General features: G+C 33.8%; 1 protein-coding gene across 5 annotated transcripts in view; it reads left to right on the top strand.

Annotated features, from left to right (window-relative positions):
• CNOT6L (CCR4-NOT transcription complex subunit 6 like) overlaps window positions 1-20,279 on the top strand; it is a 182,774-nt gene that overhangs the window by 57,721 nt on the left and 104,774 nt on the right. For all 5 annotated transcript variants that reach the window (XR_007458117.1, XM_049632093.1, XM_049632095.1 and 2 more), the window contains exon 5: window positions 14,510-14,599. Coding sequence is in view for 4 of the 5 variants with exons in the window: in XM_049632093.1 (XP_049488050.1) it covers window positions 14,510-14,599 (90 nt within the window). In the remaining variant the exon portion in view is untranslated. The remainder of the gene's footprint in view (window positions 1-14,509; window positions 14,600-20,279) is intronic.

Below are 20,279 nucleotides of genomic sequence, written 5' to 3'. Positions count from 1 at the left end.
ATCCCTTGGATAAATTCCTAGTAGTGCTATTGCTGGATCATAAGGTAGTTCTATTTTTAAGTTTTTGAGAATCCTCCACACTGTTTTCCAGAGCAGCTGCACCAGTTTGCATTCCCACCAACAGTGCAAGAGGGTTTCCCATTTCTCCACATCATCGCCAGCATCTATAGTTTCCTGAGTTGTTCATTTTAGCCACTCTGACCAGTGTGAGGTGGTATCTCGGTGTGGCTTTGATTTATATTTCCCTGATGATGAGTGACATTGAGCATCTTTTTATGTGTCTGTTGGCCATCTGGATGTCTTCTTTGGAAAAGTGTGTATTCATGTCTTCTGCCCATTTTTCACTGGATTTATTTATTTTTCGGGTGTGGAGTTTGGTGAGTTCTTTATAGATTTTGGATACCAGCCCTTTATCTGATATGTCCTTTGCAAGTATCTTTTCCCATTCTGTACGTTGCCTTTTAGTTTTGTTGATTGTTTCCTTTGCAGTGCAGAAGCTTTTTATCTTGATGAGGTCCCAGTAGTTCATTTTTGCTTTTAATTCCCTTGCCTTTGGAGATGTGTTAAGTAAGAAATTGCTGTGGTTGAGGTCAAAGAGGTTGTTGCCTGCTTTCTCCTCTAGGGTTTTGATGGTTTCCTGTCTCACATTCAGGTTTTTCATCCATTTTGAGTACAGTGTAAGAAAGCAGTCTAGTTTCATTCTTCTGCATGTTGCTATCCATTTCTCCCAGCACTATTTGCTTAAGAGACTCTTTTCCATTGGATACTCTTTCCTGCTTTGTCAAAGATTAGTTGGCCATGCATTTGTGGGTCCAATTCTGGATTCTCTATTCTATTGCATTGGTCTATGTGTCTTTTTTTGTGTCAGTACCACACTGTCTTGATGATTACAGCTTTGTAGTAGAGGCTAAAGTCTGGGATTGTGATGCCTCCTGCATTGGTTTTCTTCTTCAGTATTACTTTGGCTATTCGGGGTCTTTTGTGGTTCCATACACGTTTTAGGATTGTTTGTTCTAGCTTTGAGAAGAATGCTGGTGCAGTTTTTTTATTTTAATGTTTATTTATTTTTGGGAGAGAGAGAGCATGAGTAGGGGAGGAGCGGAGCGAGAGGGAGACACGGAATCCAAAGCAGAGTCCAGGCTCTGAGCTGTCAGCACAGAGCCTGATGCGGGGCTTGAACCCACGAACCGCGAGATCATGACCTGAGCCGAAGTCGGACACTTAACCGACTGAGCCACCCAGGCACCCCTGCCAGTGCAATTTTGATTGGGATTGCATTGAATGTGTAGATTGCTTTGGTTAGTATTGACATTTTGACAATATTTATTCTTCCAATCCATGAGCATGGAATGTTTTTCCATTTCTTTGTGTCTTCTTCAATTTCCTTCATAAGTTTTCTAAGGTTTTTAGCATACAGGTCTTTTAAAGCTTTGGTTAGGTTTATTCCTAGGTATTTTATTGTTCTTGGTGCAGTTGTAAATGGGATCAGTTTCTTGATTTCTGTAAGAATTGACATCTTAATATATTGAGTCTTCCTATCTATGAATTTTAGCATCTTGTCCATTTATTTAGATCTTAGTTAATGTCTTCAAATAAAATTTTATAATTTTCTGCACATCTTTTGTATAGAAATACAAGTACAAGAAATACTTGTATAGAAATACAAGTAAGAAAAACTGATTTATAGTAAAGTTTTTGCCTAATTCTCATCCTTCTTAAAATTTGCCTGCGGATTCCTTTGGGTTTTGTATGCAGGTAATCATTTAATTTGCTGATGGTGGTTTTGTTTCAAAATCTTATGTGCTTATTTCTGGGTATTTTACTATAATGTTGAGTAGAAGTATTAATACTGGGTGGGTATGTTTCTATTCTAAATTTTAAAATAAATGCTTCTAATATTTTTCCATTCATAATGATACTTGCTTTATAGTTTTTAGTTTTTTAGTTTTTTTTTTAGAAGTTTTCCTTTTTTAAAAAAAATTTTTTTTAACTTCTATTTATTATTGAGAGACAGAGAAGACAGCATGAGTGTGAGCGAGGGGCAGAGAGAGGGAGACACAGAATGCAAAGCAGGCTCCAGGCTCCAGGCTCCAAGCTGTCAGCACAGAGCCCAACGCGGGGCTCGAAATCACAGATCGCGAGATCACGACCTGAGCCAAAGTCGGATGCTTAACCAGCTGAGCCACCCAGGCGCCCCAAGTTTTCCTTTTTTTAACAAAAGGTTTATTATTCATTTTTGAGAGGGAGAGAGACAAGCTGGGGAGGGGCAGAGAGAGAGAGAGAGAGGGAGACACAGAATATGAAGCAGGCTCCAGGCTCTGAGCTGTCAGCACAGAACTCGAAGTGGGTCTTGAACCTACAAACTGTAAGATCGTGACCTGAGCCAAAATCAGACACTAAACTGACTGAACCAACCAGGTGCTCTGAAGCTTTCTTCTGTTTCTATTTATGCAAGTGCTGAATTTTATTAAATATTTTTTTCATCAATTATGAAATGATTATTTTTCTCATTTCATAGGTTGAGTTAATAAATTATATCTGTACAGTTTTTACTTTTTATTCCTTTTTAAATGTTTTGTTATGTAATCTCTACACCCTCTTTTGGGCTCAAACTTACTATGGTGTGATCAAGAGTTACATGCTTTTCTGACTGAGCCAGCCAGGTGCCCCATCATTTCCAATTTAACTACACTTGTCTTACTGAGATAAATCCACCCTGGTGCTTTCATATGCTGGATTTATTTTGATAATATATGTCAAGGACTGTGAAAGCTTGGAGATTTTTACTCTTATAAGCTAATAAGTTAGCCAATTATTGTTTCATGGATAGTGGCAGAAGACAGTGAGACTCCTGGGTCAGAGACAAAGAACATTATGACTTCAAACAATAAGATGGGCCCAACCAGCCACGTGCTATGTACGCAGTGAGTTTGCATTGCACCTGCGTAGTTCAAGTCTATCACTCCAGCACTTTTGAAGGAAGAAGCAAATACTGTAGCAAGCAGCAAAAAGCTAGTCCTGATTCCCCAAAGGGCAAAGAGTTACATGGAAATATTACTATGGTTGCCTTAACCTATCTAGTTGCCAGTATAGCTAGCTATAGAAACTGCTCAGTATCAGACTGATAGGCCTCAGCATCTGTCATACTCACCAAGAATGAAGAGGGAACTACAGGGTCCCTGGTGGACTGCCTCTCTCCAAAAAATTTCTGTTAGGAATTTTAAACATATGCTCATGAGCAAAATAGACCTGAATAAGATTCTTTCTCTGTCCTCTTTAAAAAGTTTGTATAAGATTCAACTAACCTGTTCCTTGAGATAATTCTATAAATTATTCTATAGAGAATAATTGTATAAAGCTGTCACTGCTAGGTGTTTCTTTATGAAACATATTTAATTACCACCCCAATATATTTGTAGTTAGAAGGATCATTGAGGATTTCTAATTGTTAATGAGTCAGTTTTGTTGGACCATATGTGTAGTGTTGGAATTTGTTTGCTTTTTAATTTTTCAAATTTATTTGTATGAAAGTGGTCATAATATATATTTGTCCATTAGATCAAATTTATTGCTCAGATCTTTTGTCTTTACAAATTTTTGGCTATTTACTCTTTTAGTAATAAAGGTACTTAATGCTAAAATTTCCACTAAAATTGTGGATTTATTCATTCCCCCATGTAGTTCACCCAGCTTTTGCTTTATAGCTTTTGAGATTATTTTATTATGTATACTGTATACTACTATACCTTTTGGTGAACAGAACCTGATATTGGGTAGTGAGCCTCTTCCTCCTTTGTTAGTATTTTCATCTTAGTCTTTGTTTGTCTAATATTACAGCTGGGCAAGTTTTCTTTTGGTTAATGTTTGTCTAATATATCTTTTTTCATCTGTTTACTTTTAACCTTTCTGTGTACTTATGCTTAGGTGTATCTCTTGCAAATAGTATATAGCTGAACTTTGTTGTTAATCCATTCTGGCTTTATGTTGTTTTTAATGTGGGTTCAGATCAGTTGCCTCACCTATATTGTAATTATGAATATTTTTGTGTTATACTATTCTACCTTTTGATATCACCTCCCCCTTTTGCCTTTCTAGAAATATTTTTTCCTTTTGTCTATATACTTTTATTGCTTTGGAGTTAGTATGTTCTATTTTTAGATGTAGCGATTACTCTTGAAATTATTCCTTAAGTATATTTTTGAAAAAATTAAATTTTTAGCAACTTTTTTACTAAGTTACAGTTTATAGTAGTGAAATTCACCCCTTTGGTGAATGTTTTGGTGGATGTTGTTTGTTTATAGTTTCATAACCCTCACCACAATTGAGAAATGGAAGTGTTCTGTCACCCCTCACTTCATTTGTTGCTGAAGTCAACACCTACTCTCATCTACTTTCTATACTATATGGAAACACACACTGTGTAGCCTTTTGAGTCTGGATTCTTTCCTTTAGCATAATGCATTAGAGATTCATCCATGTTGTTGTCTATAACAGTAATTCATTTCTGTTGCTGAGTAGTATTCCATTGTGTGGATGTACAACAGATTTTTATTCACAAATTGAAGGACTTTTGGGTTTCCAGTTAGGGGTGATGAGAAATAAAAGCCCTGTGTAAACATTTAAAGACAAATTTTTGTGTGAAACAAGTTTTTATCTTCCTTGGGTAAATACTTGGGGTGGGATTGCCAGGTTGTATGGTAGATGTGTGCTAAACTTCATAAAAAAAAACCTTTTCTGTAAGCAGCTGTATCATTTTGCTTCCTCACCAAAAGTATGGGAGAATTTTAGTTGCTGTGCATCATTGTCAGCACTTGGTATTATCAATCTCTTAATTTTTGCCATTTTAATAGAATGCAGGGATATTTCATTTATTTCTTTAATAATGATACAATGTGTCTTTTCATGTGTTTATGTATCTTGATTCAAGTGTCTATTCACATTGTTTGCTTAGTTTTATTATTGAGTTGCTTTTTTCTAATTACTGATATTTAAGAGTTTATTATATATTCTGGATTCAGATCCTTTTTTAAAATAAGTGTTTTGCAAATATTTTCTCCTAATCTGTGGTTTGTGTTTTCTGTTTCTTTATAGGGCCACTCTCCAACTTTGTGATTATTTTTCACGTTTGCTTTTATACTTCTAGATGCTATACATTTCTACATAAATTATAGAATCAGCTTATTTTTGCAAAATATCCTGCTGAAATCTTTTTTGGGATTATGATGAACATGTAGATCAGTTTGAGGAGATTCGGTATCTTAATCTTGAGATTATGTTTTCCAGTCTGTGAATACAGTGTATCTCTTGCGTTTATGTAGGTCTTCTTTACTCTATTTCTTTAATGTTATATAGTTTTCAGCATGAATATCTTACAAACACTTTGCTATATTTGTACTTATTTGATATTTTTGATGCTGTTGTAAATGATACTGCTTTCTAAATTTCCAGTTACTCATTGATATTGTAGAATTAAAATGCAACTGATTTTTAAATATGTTGCCCTGTCTCTTGCAACATTTGTAAACACCTACAAAATTCTGTAAATAGACACTGTTTCATTTCTTTCTTTCCCATACATAGTCTTTTAATTTATTGCCTTGTATTGGCTAGGACAGTATAAATACATGTGATGATAGTGCACATCCTTGCCTTGTTCTCAATTTTAGGGAAAAGCACTCAGTCTCTCACCATTAATTATATCAGTAAAAAGTTTTCAGGTGCATAGGTGCTTTTTCAGGTTATATAAATTTACTTCTATTTTGCATTTGCTTGAAAGTTTTTATCATTGATGGAAGTTGAATATGGTCAAATACTTTGTGTACAAGTTTTGAGATGATCATATAATTTTTCTTTAATTTGTTTATATGTTGAATTATGCTAATGATTTTCAGATGTTGAGCCAACCTCTATTCCCATTTTAAAAACCACTTGAAAAAAAAACCACTTGGTCTTTATGTATTCTTTTTAATATATTGTTGGATTTGATTTGCTAGTATTTTGTTCAGGATTTATACATTAATGATCATAAGACATATGCTGTAATGCCTTTCTTACAATGTTTTTTATTTGATTTCGGAATACTGGTGACCTCATAAGATGGGTTGGAGAGTGTTACTAACACTTCTAAAGTGTATTTTATTTGTTTATTTTGAGAGAGAGCGTGCACAAGTGGGAGAGGGGCAGAGAAAGAAGGAGAGAGAGAGTCCCAAGCAGGCACTGCACTACCAGTGGGGAGCCTGATGCGTGGGACTTGATCCTTCAAATTGTGAGATCATGACCTAAGCTAGAATTAAGAGTGAGATGCTTAAAGGACTGAGCCACCCGGGTGCCCCAAGTGTTACTAACACTTCTATTTTCTGGAATAGTTTGCATAATAACATTTGTATACTGCTTTCTTAAATTATTGGTAGAATTTTCCAGTAAAACCATATGGTCCTGGAATTTTCTTTGTTGAAAGTTTTTAACTATTAATTCAATTTCTTTCATTGATAAAGGACATTGAGATTATCCCTTTCTTAGTATAACTACCCCAGCTCTCTTTTCTGTTTGCATGGCATACCCTTTTCTATTCTTTTACTTTCATTCTATTTGTATCTTTGAATATATAGTATGTCTTTTATGGACAGCATATAATGGATTATTTTTTATTATTCATTCTGCTAATCTCTGCATTTTAACCAGAGATTAATCCAGTTACATTTAATGTGTTTGCTGATAAGGTAGGATTTTTGTCTGTCATTTTACTGTTTTCTATGTGTTAGGTTCTTCTTGTTCCTCTGTTCCCCAATTAATGCCTTTTTGGTTAAATGAGTATTTTCCAGTGTACCAATTTAATTCCCTTGTTTCTTTTGCCTATATTATTTTGAGTTATTTTCTTAATGGTTACCTTAGGGATTACAATAAAAATCTTAGTTATAGTAGTCTAATTTGGATTAATAGCAACTTAATTTCAATAATATAAAAAACTTTGCACCTATAGCTTCATTCGCTTCTCATTTGTTCTATTATTGTCATAAATATTATCTTTACATATTATATGCCCATCAGCATAGATTTATTATTATTGCTGTATGCAGTCGTCTTCTTAGCTAGATTAAAAACACTAATTGTAGTTATGCTATCTTCATTTATACCTATATAATTATCTTTATTGGCATTCTTTATTTAATCATATGAATTCAAGTTTCATTTCAGCCTAAAGAAATCCCTTTAGTATTTTCTATAGGACTGATCTAGCCACAAACTCACTCAGTTTTTATTTATCTGGCAATGTCTTAATTTCTCCCGTATCTAAGAAAGATATTTTTGCTAGATATAAAGTTCTTAGTTGACATTTTTTTTCTTTCATCACTTTGAATATGTCATTCTTCTGCCTTTTGACCTCCACAGTTTCTGATGAGAAAATACAGTGTTAATACTATTGATTGTCTGTACATGATGTGTTGCTATTTTCCTGTTACTTTAAGATTCTGTTTTTGATTTTCTGTAGTTTTATTATAATTTGTTTAAGTGTGGATCTGTTTCACTTTATTCTACGTAGAGTTTGTTAAGCTTATTAGATGTGTATATTAATACTTTTCATCAAATTTGGGATGCTCCTGATTATTTTTTCAAATTTTTTTGTTCTTTGCTTGCTTCCTCTTCTGGGTTTCCCATCCTACATAATGTTGGTATACTTCTTGTATGCTGGTATATCTTTAATCTCTGTTCATTTATTTTTCCTTCCTCCCCCCCCCCCCCCCCCCCCCCCCCCAGTTCTTCCAGACTGTTATAACTTTACCTGGCCTGTCTTTAAGTTCACAGGTCCTTTCTTCTGCCTATCCACTACTACTCTTGCGTCCTTCTAGTAATTATTTTCATTGTACTTTTCAACTTAATAATTTCTGTTTGGTTTCTTTTTTAACATTTTGATTTTTTTAATGTTTTTATTTTTTTCTGGATTTATTGAGATGTAATTGAGATATAACAGTGTAAGTTTAAGGTATACAGTGTATTGATTTGATATACTTATATATTGCAAAATGATTATCAGCATACTTGTAGCTAACACCTCCATCTCATCACATAATTACCATGTATTTTTTGTGTTGAGAACTTTTTAAGTTTAACTCTCTTAGCAAGTATATACTACAGTGTAATTAACTATAGTCACCATGCTGTATATTAGGCCCCCAAAACTTGTTAATCTCCTAACTGGACCTTTGTAACCTTTGACCATTATCTCCCCTGCTTCCCTCCCCCCTAGCCACTGGAATCCGCCAGTATACTTGCTATTTCTCTGAGTTTGGCTTTTATTTTATTTTATTTATTTATTTATTTTTTCAACGTTATTTATTTATTTTTGGGACAGAGAGAGACAGAGCATGAACGGGGGAGGGGCAGAGAGAGAGGGAGACACAGAATCGGAAACAGGCTCCAGGCTCCGAGCCATCAGCCCAGAGCCTGACGCGGGGCTCGAACTCATGGACCGCGAGATCGTGACCTGGCTGAAGTCGGACGCTTAACCGACTGCGCCACCCAGGCGCCCCGAGTTTGGCTTTTATCCAGGTGTTTGCTTAATGTGATTCTTAATGATTTTACTAGTTTGAATCACTGAGATCTGCCCATCTTCAGAAGAATAACAGTCTGTATTATCAGGGTAGACAGTGCTTACAGGAAAATGTAGCAGTAACCAAGAGAAGAGATGAGGTTGCTTCATTCTTTTTATCTTCCTGATTCTGTTTCCCTGTGCTTACTCTTTTCTCAGCTGGAGGTGACTATCCCTGAAAATTCCTCAATTGTTCTTATGCTGTCAGAAGTGTTTTTTTTGTTTTGTTTTTCCTGAAAGATTTTCTTAATGCATTGTGGTTCTTTAAGTGGCTATCTTGGTAACACCAAATGTTGTATGTCAACTGAATGATCTTACATGAGTATCCACATTTATTGTCAGAAGAGATGTGAACTTTGTTTTGGCCTAAATTTTAGGAAAGTCAGTCCCAAAGCTGATATAACAAACATGAAACCTGTCCTATTTCCTTCCTGTTCCTGCACTTTGCTGAAAAATAATAGAAATTATTGCTTTTTAAAATTTGTGTTTATTTACCTAGTTTTAGAAGAGCTACTTATTTTTTTGAGGTATAATTGACATACAGTAATACTGTTAGTTTCAGGTATACATCATAGTGATCTGAAATCTTTATACATTATGAAATGATCCCCATGATAAGTTATTACCATTGATTGCCATACAAGGTATTATATTATTGGCTGTATTCTCTATGATGTACATTACATTCCCATGACTTATTTTATAACTGGAAATTTGCTCCTTTTAATCCCCTTCATCTATTCTGCCTGCCCTTAATCCCTCCCACCTCTGGTAACCAATAGTTTATTTCTGATATCTGTGTGTTTCTGTTTTTTCTTTAAGTTTTATTATCCAAGTATACTTGACATACAATGTTATGTTAGTTTCAGGTGTACAGCTTGGGGATTTGACATTTGTGCACAGTACACGATACTCACCACAGTAAATGTGACTCTCTGTCACCATACAAGGTTATTGCAGTGTTATTGACTACATTCCCTATGGTGTACGTTTCATCTCTGTGATCTCCTTGTTTTATAACGAGAGGTGTAACCTCTGAATCTCCTTCATTGATGTTTCCTACCACTCACCCAGCTCCCCTCTGGAAACCAGCAGTTCTTTGTATATAAAGGTCTGTTTTTGTTTGTGTGTTCTTCATTTTTTTCAGATTCCACATATAAGTTAAATCATATGGTATTTTTATTTTTGTCTGACTTACTTCACTTAGCATAATGCTCTCTAGATCCTTCCATGTTGTCTTAAATGGGAAACTTTCATTTTTAATGGGTAAATAATATTTCATTGCCTACTCATACCTATTTTTTTATTTGTAAATGGATAGTTGTTTCCATATCTCAGCTATTATAAATAATGCTACAGTGAACATACAGGTGCATGTATCTTGTTGATGTTTTTGTTTTCTATTTGGTTACTTTTTGTGATTTTGATTTCTTTTTTCATATTCTTTGTTGAGACATCATTGTCATACTTCTTTAGATATGGTTTTCTTTAGCTCTTTGAACATATTAAAATAGGTTTTGAAAGACTTGTAGTATAGTCCTCAGGTACAGTTTTTATTATCCTCAGAGACAGTTTCTATTCATTGTTTCCGCCCCCTGTTATAAGACATACTCTTGTTTCTTTGCATCCTTTGTAATTGCATTAAGAACTGGGACATTTTAAATAATGTGGCAACTCTGAAATTATGATACCTCCTATTCCAAGGGTTATTTGTTGTTTGTTCCTTTAGTGACTTTCAGAACTAATTCTGTAAATTTCATATTTTTTTTTTATCATGTAATTATATTGAAATCTCTCTTCAGTTTAGTGTTCAGTTAATGCTTAGGCATAGATCTTTTAAAGTTCCTGGAACCAGTGAATCTTCCAATCTTGGCCACGTGGCTCTTTGTGTGTTTTGGGAAATGCTTTCAATAATTAGCCAAGAAGTATACCACTCTGCCTTAGCCTTTACTTCTTACTTGTGCACAGCCTCAAGATCAGGAAAAGGTGAAAGTACACTATTTTTTGGTCTTTCATGAGCATATGCAGAGCCCCCCACAGTTATGGTCTCCTAGAGTGCCTGGAATATGTCAGAGCTTTTCAAACTCTTTTTTTTATTTTTAATGTTTGTTTATTTTTGAGCAAGAGACAGAGTGTGAGCCGGGAAGGGGCAGAGAGAGAGAGAGAGGGAGACACAGAATCCAAAACAGGCTCCAGGCTCTGAGCTGTCAGCACAGAGTCTGATGTGGGGCTTGAATGTACGAACTGTGAGACATGACCTGAGCCGAAGTTGGAAGCTTGACAGATTGAGCCACCCAGGTGCCCCTGTCAGAGCCTTTCAGAACCCTTATTGAGCTCTTATCCCAAGCTTTTCTTAAGCATTTAGGTTAGTCTGTTGTTTGCCTTACCTGTTTCTATGACCTCAGGCAGCCATAAGTTAGCATAAGTAAGCATTTACCAGTAATGGTTTCCTCAAACATGCCTTAACACTCTCCCTACCCTTCATTCAGGTTGAAGGCTTTTAGCACTTGGCAAGAGTCAAGGAACCACTACCAAAGAAGTCAGAGATAAATGACTAGTCATTTGAATGAGGCTTTGAAAGGCTGGAGCTCAATTTTGGTTGCTTCAGTGGTTGCCAAGCTGCCCTGGCAGTGAGGGACCAGAAGTTATCTAAACCCCAAAAATTACTGTCTTCACTGCTATTCTGCCCTTTTGTTCTTACAAAGGGGCAAATTTTTGGAAGTTCTTAGTCTGCCATTTGTGGCTTCATTTTCTATCCATTTCTGTTTTCAGTGAGGGGTGGTATTTTCTGTCTTTCAAGGAATTTGTCATTTTTTTTCTAAGTTGTTGAACCTAAGGACCTAAAGTTTTCTTAATATTCCTTATCCTCCTAATGCCTCAAGGCATTAAAGAGGGCTGTTTCCTAATCTTTAATTCTTGATATTGGTGAGTTGTGTCTGTTTTTTTTCTTCTGATCAAATGTAGGTTTATCAAAAATTTTTTTGCCTCTTTTTCAAAGTATCATGCTTTAGATTTGGTAGTAGTCTCTTGTTTTTCTGTTAAAAATTTTATTGATGTCTCCTCTTTGTTGTTCCTTCTTTCTATTTTCTTTGGCATTCATTTGCTCATTTTTTAGATTCTTAATTTGGAAGTTAAGTCATTGCTTTTAGATCTTATTTTCTAAAATAAAGCTTAATCCTATAAATTTCCCTCTAGACACTAACTTAGGTACATCATACAAATTTTGATGATGTATTTTCATTTTAGTTCAGTTAAATTTCCTTGTGACTTTCTCTTTGACCCATAGATTACTTAGAAGTATAATGTTTAATTTCTTTTTTTTTTTTTAATTCTTTTAATGTTTATTTTTGAGAGAGAGAGAACGAGAGTGAGCAGGGGAGGGCAGAGAGAGGGAGATACAGAATCCGAAGTAGGCTCCAGGCTCTGAGCTGTCCACACAAAGCCATTGAGGGACTTGAACTCACAAATCATGAGATCATGACCTGAGCTAAAATTGGCTTAGCCAACTGAGCCACCCAGGTGCCCCATTTTGTGTGTGTGTGTGTGTGTGTGTGTGTGTGTGTGTGTGTGTGTGTGTGATGTCTAATTTCAAAATACCTGGAGTTTTTTTAGTTCTCTGTTGTTGATTTCTAGTTTTATTATGGTCAGTATGCTTTGGTTTTACTTCTTTTAAACATGTCACAGTTTGTTTCCTAGCCCAGAAAATGGTGTCTTGGTAAATGTTTGTGTACACTCGAAAAGATCATATATTTTCCTCTGTATGAGTATGGTGTTATATAAATATCGTCATATCGGTTGACAGGTTTTTCTCATTTCCATCTCTACTGACTTTCTGTTTACTTTTTCTGTTGATAACTAGTGGAGGAGTGTTGAAGTCTTAAATACCATTTTGCAGTCTTGGGAGATATTATTCCACTCTATTCCAGCTTCCATTCTTGCTAATGAATTTTATTACCATTACCGTGTTTGTTTTGTTTTGTTTTTAAGTAGCTGGTTATTTTCCCCAAAGGGTTTTAAGGCTTTCTATTTACAATTGTCCTTCACAAGTTTGCCGTACAATGTAAAATGAAATCCTTTCATGTACTTCTTTCTATATGTTGTGCTTCTTCTGTCAGTGTATTCATTCTTTAAAAATTATCTTGTGAAAGTTTGCAGCCTTTTTCTATTTAACTAATGTGTCTTCTCACTTCTCTTTAAACTGTCTTTCCAACAGGCCTTGTTTCCTGTTGGCTGTCATATGTCAGAATCTAAATTTTTTTTCCAGTTTTCTTGTTTTTATCTCCTGTTGCCTTTGGGTTTTCCCAAAGGACTCCGAGCTTCTAGTTCTGTTTACCATAATCATCTGTTATTATACAGAAACAATACTGATGTGATTGCATGATGTGGAAGGGGAGGAAGAGTCCTATAGTTTTATGATTAGGTCTCAGTCCCATTAAAAATGGGCCTGAATTAGATCTCCTTCCTACTTTCTCCACCCCAAATTAGGCTAGAGAGGGCTGGAGTGTTGGGTATTTACCTCACATTAAATGGTAAAACTTCACCTGATTATACTCTGGTAAAATAGTTTTCCTTGCATGCAGGACTTGTTAAGGAGAGCATTACTCTTCCTGCCAGAAGCATAAGGGGAATTTTTATCCAGTCTTTATATTAAAAACCTGGTCAGTCTCCTGGAAGTAAAACTCAGAGAATGTTGGATATTCCTAAGACTGTGTTCCTTCTTGAGTTTTTAATTCTCTAGTTAATGTCTTCCAAGCCTCTGACAATTTGTCGATTATGATTTAACCTGTTTCAACGATTACTAGTTCCATTTCTGGGCTTCTGTATCTGGACTTTAGCTGCCACTAGGCTGTGATTCTCTGTATCTGCCTGTTTGTGTTTAGGGCAGCAGTTTGCCTTATGATCTTAACTGTGGGGACAGAGTGACAACTTCCAGCTTCTTTCTTTAGATGTTGAGCTAGAGACCCAAGTCCTATTCTCTGTTTCTAGAGCTCCAACTTAATATATGTTAAGATTTTTCATTTTTATTTTTTTAAAGTTTATTTACTTAATTTGAGAGAGAGCAGCAAGCATGACCAGGGAGAAGGGCAGAGAGAGAGAGAGAGAAAGAAGAGAATCCCAAGCAGGCTCTGAGCTGTCAGTGTGCAGCCTGGTGAAGGGCTCAATCTCACAAACCATGAGATCATGATCTGACTGGAAATCACAAGTTGGACACTCAACTGACTGAGATACCCACGTACCCCAAGATTTCTTATTCTAACTCACATATTTTTACTGTTTCATATTTTATATCTTTCTCTTATTGATGCATTTTGGGTAGTTTCTTTGAATGTATTTTCTGTTCAACAATTTTATTTTTAGCTATAATCTGCCTAACTCATTGACCATGATTTTTTTTGCTAGTACATTGAGTATATGTACTAAACTACCCAAATATTTTAGTATGCACCTTGACTGACTGATTCATTCATTCATTCATTCACTCATTTATTTATTTATTGATGGATGCACCTTTTTTATGGTATCATTCATTCTTTCTCATACAGGACTATTTGTCTTTCAGTTAGAATATTGTCTTCAAAGATAAACAGAACTTATAAAGGTTAATTCATTGTGCTGATTTGTGATAGTACTTCAGAATTGACTAAGTTTAATATATATGTTTACATATATAGGTGGTTTTGGCAAACAAATTGTAGGCAGCTAGTATAAACAGTGAAATCTGGAAAGAAATAACTTTTCTGAAATTTTTCTTTATGACTGTCTTAAAGTATTTCTTTAAATTCACATAATTTCTTAAAATTAATGTAACATTAAATACTGTAACATTCACTTTAGAAAATTAGTATTTTGTTTTATTGCATACATTTGTCTGGTCCTAACAATTGTAAGTCTTACAGATTTTATTTTTGTATTCTGATTTAGGCAATCCTTTATCACAGGATATTCTCAATTTATACCAGGACCCAGATGGAACCCGAAAGCTACTGAACTTCATGCTTGACAATCTTGCAGGTAAGTCTTAATGACAAAATAGTGAACTCAACATGTATTACTGCTAGCTTATATGTCACATGTTGCTTAAGAGCATCTGACCTTTTTTTTTTTTTTTTATAACTTTTTACAATTTTGGAGTTATTATATTTCATGGTAGTGGGACAATCTTTTCATATACCGAGTACTTTCTATTTACCAAGCAATATGTTACGAGCTTTAGTTATATTATTTAATCTTTCTAAAGAACCTAGGAGGTAGGAATTTTTACTGGTTGCACAGATGCAAGTTCTGAGATTCAGAGAATAAAATGTGATTTTCCCAAATTACACAGCTGGTTCTCTTGATCACAGGTACATAGTTATTAATTGTAAGCAGATTACATGGATCCCACACACTGTACACATTTTTTTGTGAACAAAATTACTAGTTTGATTCACTACACATTTGGGGAAATTTTGCAAGCAGGATTTTGATTAAGAACACCAACTCTGTCATAAAATATTAGTGACAAAAATGTAATTTAAAAAACCAAATGCAATCAGGAAACATGTGCTTATGGGCAATGCATAATCTTAAAAAGAATTTAAAATAACTCTAAAGTTACTGATTTTGTCCCTTCATTTCATAAAAACTACAAATTCAATTTCATGATATACAAAAGAAAAATGTTTCAAAATACTACAACCTAAAGGAGTTTTTGTGTTTGTGGATTTCAATAATAGAATAAATCTCTGTTTTTAAGATTTCAAAAAAAAGAAAAAAGAACACCAAATATATCTGACTAAAATAGTTGTATTCCAAATAGAAATTTTTTTAATATAAGAAGTCTATTAAGTATTTGACTTAAAACTTGTTTTTGCTTAAGCACTCAAAATATGAGTAAATGTATAGATGCTTGAATTCAGATATTTTTCTTGGAATAATGTCTTTCTAAAATATAGAATCCCAAACAGAGACATCTAGATTCCAGCATCAGGCCATCATCGCAATATGTTGTCTATACTTTTTTTTTAAATATCTCCATCATAGAAGACACCTACGTAAAAAAATTTTTAAAAATGGTGATATTTACAATAATGTAAAACCAAATTAATATCATTGCAAATTTTTTTGGCTTATAAAGACTAAAGTTGATTGATGAGAGAGAGATAATAAACTTGAGAGGTTCTTTCAGTAACAAATTAAGACTATCTAGCTAAAAGTTTAATTCAGCTGTATATATAGTATGTGTACACTAATTCCTTTTTGCTTTAAAAATACAATTCTCCTTTGTCAATATAGATGTAGCCACTTGACCCGGTCATATGGCATGTGTGTGGGGTTTGTGTGTATATAATTTTAAAGGAGGTCTTCAGTGCTTTAGTTATGAGTCATTGTTGGCATATATGTTGCAGACATCTTCTCCCATGCTCTTGTTTGCCTTTCTACTTTCTTAATTTGTCTTTTGATGAACAGAAAACATTTTAACATAATTGAATTTATTGAGCTTTTCTATTATGGTATTGCTTTTGTGTCCTTTTTAAGAATTTTTCCCTACCCCAAGCTCAAGAATATATTTTCCTATATCTAAAAACTTCATTTTTTTACTTGTAACATTTAGAGCTATAATCTTCCTAGAATTGAAATTTGTATATCATAGGAGTCTATATTCATAACTTTTCCATTTGACTTTGAGCCTTTTATGGGAAAGACTGTCCTTTCATTACTGTATTTTAGTGCCATCTTTGTGATAAATTGTCATTGTATGTATGGGTTTATTTCTGGGGTTTTGTATTCTCTATTTAATTCTGTCTTTATGATAATATAACAGTGTCTTTAATTATGGTATTTTTATAAGATATCTTAAGATTCAGTAGAGTAAGCCTTCCGTCTTGATTTGATTCTAAAGTCTAAGCTAGTTTTGCCCCCATCCTTCTTTACCCTGTATTTTCATTAAAATTATTAGAATTGGCTTTTCAGGTTTCTCCCCTCCCCCAAAATATGGGAATTTAGGTTGAGATTATATTGAATCTATAGATTGCTTTGGAAAAAATTGACCTGTTTACAACACTGGATCTTCTAATCTAGCAGTGTTGAATATTCTTTCATTTATTGTGCTTTCTCTAATTTCTCTTGATACTGAGTTTTAGGTTTCTGTGTAGTATTCTTTACATTTCTTATTACATTTATTCTAGGTGTTGAGTTTTTTGATGCTCTCATAAATGGTTTTTGTTTTTTTTTTTTTAACGTTTATTTATTTTTGAGACAGAGAGAGACAGAGCATGAACAGGGGAGGGTCAGAGAGAGGGAGACACAGAATCTGAAACAGGCTCCAGGCTCTGAGCTGTCAGCACAGAGCCTGACGCGGGGCTCAAACTCACGGACCGCGAGATCATGACCTGAGCCAAAGTTGGCCGCTTAACCGACTGAACCACCCAGGCACCCCATAAATGGTCTTTTTGAAAATGAATCTCAGTAAGATGATTATTGCTCATTTATGGAATACAGTTGGGTTTCGTATATTTATTGGTATTCAGACACCTTGCTGAACACTTGAAAGTGCCTTTGATAAATACATATTCAGCCATTTCACTAAAATCTTTTTAATCCTAAGGTATTTTTATTTTAATTCTACAGTTGTCATTGCACATAACAACACTTTCATTACTCTCTAATTCTTATCTTTTGTTTCTTTTTCTTGCCTTATTGTACTTGCTAAGATCTTTAGTAGGTGCTAACAGTAGTGGTAATTTGTCTAATTTCAAAATTTATTAGCTTTTTGAAATTATGATTAAGTATGGCATTCACTGTAGTTTTTATATATATCAGATTAAGAAAGTTCTATTCCTAGTTAGAGTTTTTCATTTTTTAATATGAACAAATGTTAAATATTATCAGATGCTTTTTTTCCTTAAGATGAGAATATGTTTTCTGGCCTTTATGCTGCTAATTTGGTAAATCCATTGATTTTAATGCTATACCACCTTTGTATTCAATTCAAGTAGGTTGCAGTATAGTATTATCCTTTTTATATATCCCTTTATTCAGTTAGCTAATATTTTACTTAGGATTTTTTGCATGTAAGTTTAAGTGAGATCGATCAATAATTTTCCTTTCTTCAATATTCTTGTCAGGTTTTAGTATAAAGATTATACAGGCATCACAAAATTTACTTTCTGTTAATTGGAAGAGAATATTTATGATTGGTGTTGTTTCTTAAATGTATGGTAGAATACATCAGAGTCTGGGGTTTCTTTGAAGGAAGTTTTCAATTGCTGATTTAGTTTCTTTAATAACTATAGTACTGTTCTGATACTCCATTTATCAGTTTCTGAAAGTTGTGTTTTTTGGTAATTTTCCCATTTTATCTAAATCTTAATTTTTTAAGAAAATCTTCAAATTTATTTCCATGAAGTTCAGAATATCTTTTAATGTTCATTTGATAAATAGTGTTGTCTCTTTTTCATATTCCAGATATTAGTTATTTGTGTTGCTTTTATTTACTTCATGCATAGTCTTGCCTGCAGGTATTTAGCAATATTTCTTTGGGAGAAAAAAAAGAGCCAATTTTTAGTTTTAGTAATACTCTTATTATTTTTTTTAACATCAATGATTAAAAATTTTTTTTTAATGTTTATTTTCGGGACAGGGAGAGAGAGAGAGAGAGATGGGAAGAGAGAGACAGAGACAGAGACAGAGAGAGAGAATGAGCCAACGAGCGAGCAGGGGAGGGGCAGAGCCAGAGGGAGACAGAATCCAAAGCAGGCTCCAGGTTCTGAGCTGTCAGCACAGAGCCCAATGCAGGGCTCCAACTTGACCTGAGCCGAAGTTGGATACTTGATGAGCCATCCAGACACCCCTGATATCAGTGATTTTTTAAATCTTTATTCCTTGGACTTTCATCTGTTATTTTTTCTAACCTTTTAACATCTAAATCATTAACTTTTAGACTTTGTTTTTTCCCCAAAGTGTTTATTTATAAATCTCTCTTTAAATCTGGCTTTTAGCTGCATTCTTCAGGTTTCAATTTGTATTAATTTTTTATCATTCAGTTCAGTATATTATCTAATAGCTCTCATCACTGTTTCTTAGATTAATCACTTAGAAATTTCCTTATTTCTAGGAGATGTTTTATTTGTCATTGATTCCTACCTTAATTCCATTGTGGTCAGAGAGTAATTTATTAAAAAAATTTAAATATTTTATTTATTAGGCAGCATATGCTTAATTTTTCTAAGTGTTATGTATGCACTTAAACAGAATGTACATTCTGTACTTATTTGGTGCTGCATTCTATATATATTAGTTTAAGTTTATTAATTGCCTGAGTATGTCATACTTGATAATTACTGATTTTTATTCATTAGCGACAGAGCTGTGTTAAGATCTCCCATTTTGATTATAAATTTGTTTATTTTTTATGTCTCTTGCAGGGATCAAAAGGATTGATTCTTTTATCATGTAATGGCCTTCTTTGTTCCTAGTATTTCTTATTAATTACATATAGTGTGGGTTTATTTTATATACCTTATCTTTCTGGTTATTTGTAATGTTTACCAGCTCATTATGTACTTCTCATTACTTTATTGATATAGCTATATGAAAATAGCTATGCAAATTCTTCTTGGTTAAAATTTGCACAGTATATCTTTTTCTCTTATGTTTAATGTTCTGTTTCCTTATATCTTAGTAATTCCTTCTGTCTTGTTTTGGGTTTATTTTTTTTCTTGTTTTTGAAGTGAAAACTTAGATTTTTTTATTTTAAATCCTTTCTATTTTATAAATCCAAGTATGTAGCATTATATATTTCCCTCTCAGAACTACTTTAGCTGCACCCCGCAAATTTTGATATGTTGTATTTTCATTTTCATTCTGTTTAATGTGTTTTTTTTTAATTTCCTTTGAGACTTCCTCTTTCATTCATGGGTTATTTAGAATGTGCTGTTAAATTTTCTGTTCTTTCTGTTACTCTTCTTTGATTCCAGTTTGGGACCAGTTGGAAAACATTCTGCATTATTTCAGTTCTTTTAAGTTTACTGGTGTTTGTTTCATTGTCTTGGCTAATGTTACATGGGTGCTTGAAAAAGCAAATATTCTGTAGTTGTTGGTGGATTGTTCTATAAATGTAAACTATGTTAGTTGGTGGTGATGTTCCACTCTTCTATATCTTTTCTAAATTTTCTACCTAGTACTCTTATTACCAAATACTGACATTATAGTGTTGAACTCCCCAACTGTAATTGTAGAGATATCTGTTTCTACTTTCAGCCCTGGCAGTTTTTGTTACATGTATTTGAAGGTACATTGTTTGATGTATACATATTTAGAATTACTACATAGTCTTGCTGAATTGAACCTTTTATTATTAAGTAACAACCTTCTTTTTCTAGTATTTTCTTTGCTCTTAAGTATGTGTGTCCGATGTAAACATAACCACTCTACTTTTTTTGTTGTTGTTTCTTCCTAGCATGGTATTTCTTTTTCCGTTGTCTTTCAACTTTACTATGTTGTTGTATTTGACATAAGTTTCTTATAGACAACATATAGTTGAGTTATGTGTCTGCCCCACAAGAGTCTGCTGTTTTAATTTGTATATTTAGATCATTGCATTTTAAATAATTAGCAATAGAGGTCCCTGGGTGACTCAGTCCCTTAAGCATCTGGCTCTTAATCTTGATTTAGGTTATGATCTTGCATTTCCTGAGATTGAGCCCCCAGT

This window comes from Panthera uncia, chromosome B1 (genome assembly GCF_023721935.1).
Source record: "Panthera uncia isolate 11264 chromosome B1, Puncia_PCG_1.0, whole genome shotgun sequence".
Taxonomy (NCBI): Eukaryota; Metazoa; Chordata; class Mammalia; order Carnivora; family Felidae; genus Panthera; species Panthera uncia.
The sequence above is the reverse complement of the archived record's forward strand: the minus strand, read 5'-3'. Positions and strand labels throughout refer to the sequence as shown.